General features: G+C 42.7%; 1 protein-coding gene across 1 annotated transcript in view; it reads left to right on the top strand.

The window, feature by feature from the left end:
- Positions 1-8,876, top strand: part of ywhaba (tyrosine 3-monooxygenase/tryptophan 5-monooxygenase activation protein, beta polypeptide a) — a gene marked incomplete at its 3' end in the record, with an annotated part of 16,082 nt that overhangs the window by 4,986 nt on the left and 2,220 nt on the right. The window contains 3 exon segments of the mRNA XM_035662845.1: positions 1,327-1,486; positions 4,430-4,570; positions 8,641-8,764. Of these exon segments, the coding sequence (XP_035518738.1) occupies positions 1,334-1,486; positions 4,430-4,570; positions 8,641-8,764 (418 nt within the window).

Below are 8,876 nucleotides of genomic sequence, written 5' to 3'. Positions count from 1 at the left end.
AGTGTCGCGACCGCCAGCGCAAGTATAAATAGTTACGACGCTCCCGTGACGTCACGTTGTCGCACGACAGGTCGGGAACGGCGAGTCTACATGACGCTTGACTCATTCTCAATAGGCCACAGACACGTTTGAATCTCCCTCCGGTAGAAGGGAGAAGATCTCAGTTACTGGTGTGCAGACGTGAGGGTAAAGCTGGATTCTGGAGTAGGTCTATTAACACATTTCAGTTCTAGTGTGATCATGTGTTCAGTTTATTCTTTAACAGTTTAGACATAGAATTTAATTTACAATGAAAACTACATATTTATGACCATTGTACTTAAACCAAGCACTGCAGCGTGAGGCCTGGTGGTGGCACGTCGTCAGAAACCATCGCTATGAAACCAAACAGAGCTCCTGCAGTTTGGCAAATAACTGTGTGTGTGTCAGACCACAAGCTATTTCTTCTCTGTGGACTAACTGGAGTTACTGCTGGATATTTGGTGTTCATCGTAGCATTAATTAAGTCGGGTCAGACTGGAGACCATCATTGAAACAACTGTAGTTTAATCTAATCTGCCACCATAATCTACTGGAAAAATCCAAATACATAAACAGCTTTGGTTGAAAACCCAGATAAAATAGATACGTGGAAACAAAGGACCGTGTTTGAATCTTACCTTTAACTTCTAGTTTGATTATGTTAGTTTATTCTTCAGTTTTCACATAGAAATAAAAATAAGGCATTTGCGAGTTATTGAACTAAATTCAATAAGTTTAAAGCTGGTTACAGCCACAGTGCAGAGTTTATAGTGTAGTTTGTAGATGTAAAGGAGATGGAGGCGAGGCGGTGGCCTACTTAGACCTACAGATTCATCTGGAGAGTGGAAACCCCCCGGGGACGAAGTAACTGGGAGCAGTTTGAATTAAAAAGGTTTTTGACATTGTATAAAGCACTGTTAGGTCTTTGCTGGAATATTTTGTTGGGTACTTTTTTTGTACGTTCACCCATCCATCAATTACTGTCGGGTCGCGGTGGTAGCAGGTCGAGCAGGCGGCTCCAGACGTCCCTTTCTTCAGCAACACCTTCTAGCTCCTGCTGGCAGATCCCAAGGCGTTCCCAAGGCGTTCCCATTCCACATGCGATGTATAATCATATGGAATATTACGGGACTGCAGATCTGGCTCACTCGTATTTCTCACTCTCGTCTTTCTATTGTTCGCGGTGCCTGTCTCTATACTTTCCCTGTCAGCCTTCCTGTTCCAGCTGGTAAATGGAAAGCCTCAATGTTGGAAGCGCTGAGACGTTAACTCTTGTCTTTCTGTCCCTTCTTCTTTCCCCTGCAGCCTCAAAATGGATAAGAACGACCTGGTGCAGAAGGCCAAGCTGGCAGAGCAGGCCGAGCGCTATGACGACATGGCGGCTGCCATGAAGGCCGTGACGGAGCAGGGCTCGGAGCTCAGCAACGAGGAGCGCAACCTGCTCTCTGTCGCCTACAAGAACGTGGTACGGCATCTAATCCAATGGCTCAACTGTGTTTTGTTTCCCCGTTTCTCCCCAAATCTGTAGACGCTCGAGATGTAGCTCTACAGTCAGATCATTATTTGGGTTCAGGTCGCGGAAAATAAAATTGTTGTTTTATTTCATGAAACTAAACTGAAGAATAAGAGTCCTCACGAAGAGAGAGAATAAATGTTTGGAGTTGGATAATGCTGTTGTTCAGTTGGCTGTTAGCTTGTAAAACAGTATTGAATGGAAACCACGACAGAAAGAAACAGAACGTGAGGTTCTAGAGGAACTTAAGAGACATCGAATCTCCTGGTAAGTTTGGGAATTGATCTCTGAGCTGTCGCTGATAGTTGTCACGATTAATGTCATTGGGAGAAATTGACCATTAACTGCGTGTGGCCTAAAAAACGGGCAGAAAAAGCACGCCAGCAGTCAAAGTGCTGTAAAAAAAGAACATCTACGCCATGCGTCTCATGAATTAGACTCGGTATCAACAAAGCCTAAATACATTAAATAACATTTCCTTGGAGTTAATGATCAATATAGTGTTTTTTTTTTTTATATTTACCCTGCGCTGCTTTGCCGCTCGCAGCGTTTGGTAAAAAATTGTAATGACAAAAGAAAGCCAGACGCCGAGCCGTTTATTGTGGATTAACTAATTACTTCAGCTGTGTCATAACTTGCTGTTTTTGTGGCTTGGTTTCATTTTGATTTTCTACCAATCACTGCAGGGTCTGTTGTATTAGATCAGAATTTGGTGTCCATGGCAACGTCAAATGACTCAGTTCAGACTGGAGACGTTGTTCATCGAAATAAAATAAAAGATCTGCCACTAAAATGTCCTGAAAAATAGCCAAACGCTTTCAACAACTCTGGTTGAAAACGCAGATTTAATTGATAGAAGGAAAAAAAACTGTAATCCACAAAGAAAGAAAGAAATTCTACTTCATTGTTGTGGTGTTTATTATCTTTATAATCTTATCTTATTATCTTCAGGTAAGCTTCAAAGACACTTGAACACAACAGGGTGTTGAGTGGCGGGAATTTGAATTTCCCTCTGGTGGAAGGGTGGCGACCTTTGCCACTTGCCAGATCCAGATGTGAGGCTACAGCTGGATTCTGGTGTGGTTGCATGAACACACTTAACTTCCAGTGTGATCAAGTTTATTCTGCAGTTTGAAAGTAGAAATAAGCAGCAGGTTACAGGTTATTTTAAATAAATTAGATTTGCATAGACACATTGCACCACTTACACCCTTAATAAACGCCTATGGTGCATTTCAAACATTTAACACCTGTGACCGCTAGGAACATCTCCCTCTGAAGTTGGGGCGTCTGTTCTTCCTAAAATAACAGCCAAGTCTTTGTGTGGAAACACTTCCTGTGGTGGTGTGGGGCAACTCCACCTTAGCTGCAGGCTGTGACATTGTATTGTATGCACTGTTTTGACTCATCGCTGGCTGAAATGCCATTTTGAAGGCAGAGCTGAACCCTTTTAGTATGTGCTGTTTATAGGAGGCACAGATTTGTAATGCATCAATACAACAACCTGCTGGCCCCTGTTTATTTATAGCACTTACAGTAAATATCTTTGCATTTATTTGTTTTATTACGTGTGGTCTCTCACTTGCTGTGCCGCTATAATTTGCATTTTTTTGTTTTTGTTTTTCATGAACATTTTATATTCTTAACTATAAAAGCACGATTATGTAAGAGCAGCCTGAGGTTTTCCAGCATTGCTGCTCTATTTATCACTGAGGTTTGCTTGATGTTTTTTTTTTAAAGCATGCCAGCATTGAGTACTACTCAGTACTTCTTTTGTTGCCTGTTCCAATACTAGCTGTAACCCAACCAGGAGGACAGCATAAGTCACTCTGTGAATGTTTAGTTAGGCCATAGGGAATAAACCACACTTGTCTCACATGATAAGGAAGCAGACATTCATGCATTGTCAGATGGGCAAGATAAGCTTTGTATTTAGCTCAGCAACATCTTGAAATATAGCTGCAAGCAGCAATTCCGGTTTCCAACCTTTTTATGGTAAACAGATGCAAGTAGTCCTAATGACCCGTAATTAAAGCCAATTAAAAGCAAATTAGTCACTTCAGCTTGTTTAATTCTGTTTAAAGGAGGAGTGAGGCCGATCCTTGATACTTGTTTCATCATTACAGTGTATGCAGTGGAGGAAAAAGTAATTTTAACTAAGATGTCCGATCTTAAATATAAATTACATTTAAATCTACTTTTAGTTCTGTTTTTATTTATTTTATAGTCGATATGTTCACCATGATTCATCCCACAAAATGTTATTGCTAATGTAGAGCAGATTGTTTTTTTATTAAATATAATTAACAGCCAATAAGAGCTTTTGTTTGTGAGTCCTCTCTGGACCTTTATCCAATCACCAACCTCCTCTTTGCTACCAGTATGTGTTAGGCTCAAATGCATCAATAACTGCATCATTATATCGCCACCATCATGTCTCCAGCTTGTTTTAGCTTACTGCAAGTTGAGCGACAACAAAGTAAGACAACAAATGATAATAAAACAGCACAAACTCAGTAGGGTTCTACACCTTTGGGGTTTGAACATAATATTAATGCCATTTACAAAACAAACTATTATAAAAGATTGATTTAGTTGTTAGCTTCACATAATTTCAGCGTCCTCAGGTTATATGATGAGGAAACATTTCCCTTAAGTATTGAATGAGATTACAATGTTCTTGTATATTGTTGATCTGTTTAAAACACAAACACAAAAACACAAAGTACGCAGTAAAATCATTTCAGAATTACCACCAAGTCGTTTTGGTTTTAATCATGGTTACTCAATGTTATTTAAGCTGAGTTTATCCAGTCATGTCTATAAAATGTTGTTTTTTAATGTCGTTTTTTAATGTCGTTTTTTTTTGGTTGACGTTGTTGTTTTTGCCATTAGGTGGGGGCTCGCCGTTCATCCTGGCGCGTCATCTCCAGCATCGAGCAGAAGACGGAGGGGAACGAGAAGAAACAGCAGATGGCACGCGATTACCGTGTGAAGATCGAGGCTGAACTCCAAGAAATCTGCCACGACGTGCTGGTACGGAGATGGATGGGAAAGGGCAGGCAGGGAGCGAGGGGGTGTGAAGATGGAGGGAGAGAGAGAGAGAAATAGAAAGGACAAGATGGGTGGTGGTGGTGGTGGTGATGATCGGTGGTAGGACTGGGAAGAGTGGGGACAGAAGGTACAAAGAAGGAGCAGAGGAGGAAGAGGGAAAGATGGTGGAAGAAAGCACATCAGAGCTGATCCCTCTCGGCTGAGGAGAGAATAACAGTCACATGGTGTTGACTCGTGGAGACAGTAATAATGTTGCTAGCAGCTGTTTAGTTGTCAAACAAAGCTTTAATTTTCCTGTTTTTGCACTTCGGTATCAGTTTATTTTTTATGTATTTACTTGGTGCAGAGGCAAGAGGGGTTGACTGGAGAGGCTGCAGTGCGCAGAGGGGAGGAGGTGGACTGCCTGTATTTAGATTTTCAAAAAAGAAAAGACAGGTTGTTTTTAAATTAACCTGTTTTCTCTACTTATTTTTTGAAGTGGCCTCTGCCAGCTGAGGCCTGAGCAGGTGTTCAGAGCTTAAATAGCGCTGTACAAAAAAAAAAAAAAAGCACCGTACTGCGTTAGTGTGAGCGTGTGACTACAGATAAGGGGTGAGAGGATGAAATATTATCCAGGAAGTCCAGTTTGAGTAATACAGCCATGAGGTTGAAGGCTTATCAGATGATCAAACACTTCTCAGTGGTTTATAACAGCATGGGACGGGAGTTTACAGCACCTCCCTGTTACCACAGCAACAATGATTTTATTTTTCAGTTCTGGTGTAAACGGTAGAACTACAAGTGCCGCACTGCCACGAAGGTGTGTGCGTGTGATGGGTCTACGCACTGCGTCTGTGCTGCCGGGGGATTGTGGCGGTTTGATTGAAATCAACGTGGAAGCTGCCAATTCTGGTAACACGCTGCTGTTGGTCTCAAATCAGTGTGCACCAACCGAAGTGCCTGTCAGAGGGTCACTTTGTCCGTTTTTCTGTTTACCTTCAGTACCCTTAATCCTGAAACCCACCGGGGCGCAGTGCTATTTTTGGTCTAAATGCCCAGAAACCCTTTGTCTGGATTGGAAGTGACTCTTCAGTATTGTTTTAGTCATCTGTCAGGATGTTGCCTAGCTCAGCTCCACACTGGTTAGCACTCCTCCGTCATCACGTGTTCACTGCGACCTGAATCACTTGCCCATAATGCTTACATACTTACAAACCCAGGTATGTTTTTGTGGATCTAGTCAGAAATTCAATCGGTAATAAACCAATCAGTGCGAATGCTGATGGTCTTGCATGTGCTGCTCCTGGAAGAAAAGGAAACAGTGAGGAGGAAGGCAGTGGAACGAGGTTTTATAGAGTTTCAGGAACCCAAAATGTGATTTATCAATTATCTTTAAACAGTTTATGGTCAGTTACTCTAGTTAAGAATATCGGCTAAACAACAAATGCAGTAAAGCTGAATAATTACATAATACAACCTGAAAGAAGTAAGCTAGACTTGGATTTCAGTGTCTGTCAAAGGGTTGTAGAAAATACATTTCCTGTAGTTTATTAACGGTATGTATAACCCTGACAATGCCAGGTCCTGACTAGGTTAGAACAGAAACTCAAGGTCAAACCAGACTCCGATTTTTCGTGCCTGAGCAGACTTCTAATAATATCTTCAAGGTCAAACTGGAAGCCTCTGCAGTGATGTGATGCTGTAGGAATGAAGGGAGGGAAGGACGGGTGGAGACATGCTGTCCTTAAAGCAGCAGGAAGCCTGGAAAGGGGAGGGGCAGAAATATGTCAGTAACTTTGACCTAGAAGTTACTACCAATTGGTTAGACTAATAGCAAAAACTAATCTTCCTTCCTTACATACATTTATTTATTCCATTTTTAATGGGGAGGAACTGTTTATAGCTGTTTCATGGTTGTGCAAGAGGAGCACTGTTTCATAAGAGTTGAAAATAAAAACACTACAGAATGACATTTGCTGTTAAAATGATCATCGATGAACGTGGGAAGGTATTATTTAATAATACATGTCGCAGTTAACAGCTGACCTGCTGTGTCGGCTGGCTGCTACAAACTGGAAAAACCAGAATGGGTGCAGCACTGCGAGAAAAGGGCCCCGCAGCCTGGTGCCGACTGCCGGACGGCAACGAGAAACCAGAGCGCTGCTTCTGCTCGTCGTCTTCTGGTTGAGCACAGTGCAGCGGCTAACACGCCCACAGACAGAGCAGACCTCCGACTGCCTCGTTCTGTCATGCTGAGTGGGCACTGGAACAGTTGAAGGAGTGGAAGATGGGTTAAAAAAAATGTCTGAATCAGTTTGGCAAAATGGATCAATGTCTTCAAGTAGGAAAATCAGTTTAGGAACTGTTAAAATAACCAGGCTGGGGTCTGTTTTTGTCAAATCAAGGTACTTCATCACATTAACGCTAACCTCTCCGAGCCACCGCAGTGTGACAGTTTATAAATGTTTACTGCCTCAATTTATAGATCATAATATAACCCAAGGCAAGTGTTGATTATGTGTAATTATGCAAATTATTTCTGGGATTTAGGCTGATTAGATTTCCACAATATTTTCCTTTTTGTGACCTACTGAACAGTCGCCTCGTAGGAACTAAACGAAACAATCTTAGGAGAGAAAATCACTCTTCATCTCCTTCAGAAGTCCATCTTTGGGTCGTATGTAGGCATTGCTTTAACTCACTGAAATTACCCGTTTGTTTAATAATCTACAATTATCTGGTGAAAAGGTGAACAAGCAGTTTGATTTCACACAAGCAGCTTCTTGCTTGTCCGCCGCTGTACTGTAAGACTTCATTTACAACTGATGACTCCGATGTTAATCTTAATCTGGTGATTTCAGCCTGGTTTAGTGTCTCCATGATATTCCCAGGCCAGGTTACTGGAGTCAGCAGATTAAACCAGTCCTCTCCGTGGTAGAAAGGCCATGTAATCACTGAAACAAAGCCGGTCTCAAATTCTCACTTCCATCTGGCTCAATCCTCCAGCCAGTAAACGAAATGTTCAAAGCAGTTCAAAGAACAGCTGAACTGATTTTGGGCATTGAGTTGATCACTGGCTTTGGGTTTTTTGTTTTACATCTACCGTTTATCAGATTAAAGATGCTTTCATACTGTTACTTTGAGACCTCTGGTGCTGCAGGAACAGTGTTACATCCTGAGCTTCTCTACATATATTTAGGGCTGATGAACAGTAACCAATAACCCTTCTGACAAGGGGCCAGGCTACGGTCTATTGTTACCTGGCCTTTTCCCACCAACCCACAACACCACCTGGGGTGGGCCCCTCGTCGGAGACACAGGTACCCACACAGTGACACAGCAGGGAGTTACTACAAGTGCTTCGACCACATTTGAATCCACAGTGTTTGTAGTAACGGCCACACTGGAAGGAGGAGTGGTAAGATGGCCGTCACAGAGAGGGGGGGAGGGGTGGCGACATTGTCTAAATACATTTTCAGTCAGTCTCTCCTGGAACACATTCATGATGAGACCCCGGCTCCTTTTTTGGGGGGTTTTGGTCTCAGAGTTACAGAAAGGGCCGGGCCCAGTCCCCCTTAATCTGTCGTTGAAAATACGTGGGGGGGGTAGGGCGTTTTCCAGGAGCGAAACCGAAAGCTTAAGGCGTACTGCCTTTTCTCCGGAGACTGTTCTTCCCGTCAGTAGCTGCTCATGACTTGTTCTGACTACCGGCACTGCAGGCGTACATGTCGCTAACCTTCCTAGTTGCGCTGCGTGGTTATGGGCAGTCAGTGTCTCTTTTATGTCCCCCGCACCCTCCACATCGTCACACTCAACTAAATTTGAGGGTGCACTCGATTATACAAGAATAATTGAGGTGAAGAACTGGGCGGTTCCGCTTCAGTTGTTGTGTTTGGCGGTGTTTGCATTCATCACAGGTTTTAGTTTGAGGCTGCAGTGCAGAGACATATGGGTAAAACCATCTGGACTTGTGTATTGTCTTTGTGTTACTCTGCCAGTGCTGTACGGACACTGAATCTTCAGGCCTGTTTTATATTTATTTATAAACCCTTCTGGTCGTCTGTCTGTTTCAGAATCTGCTCGACAAATTCCTCATCCCCAACGCAACTCCGGCGGAGAGCAAGGTGTTCTACCTCAAAATGAAAGGAGACTACTTCAGATACCTGTCAGAGGTGGCCTCTGGGGACTCAAAGAAGGGTGAGTATCTGGGTTTTAGCCATTAAATATTCAAACATTCTCTCTCTTTCACTCTAAATTGGGGAATTGGGGGGGAAAGGAGGTTGTTATAAGATATTCCTTTATTAGTCCC

Source organism: Morone saxatilis, unplaced genomic scaffold (assembly GCF_004916995.1).
Source record: "Morone saxatilis isolate NCDOM2014 unplaced genomic scaffold, NCSU_SB_2.0 Contig18, whole genome shotgun sequence".
NCBI lineage: Eukaryota > Metazoa > Chordata > Actinopteri > Moronidae > Morone > Morone saxatilis.
Note: the sequence above shows the minus strand (reverse complement) of the source record. Positions and strands in the feature narration are given on the sequence as shown.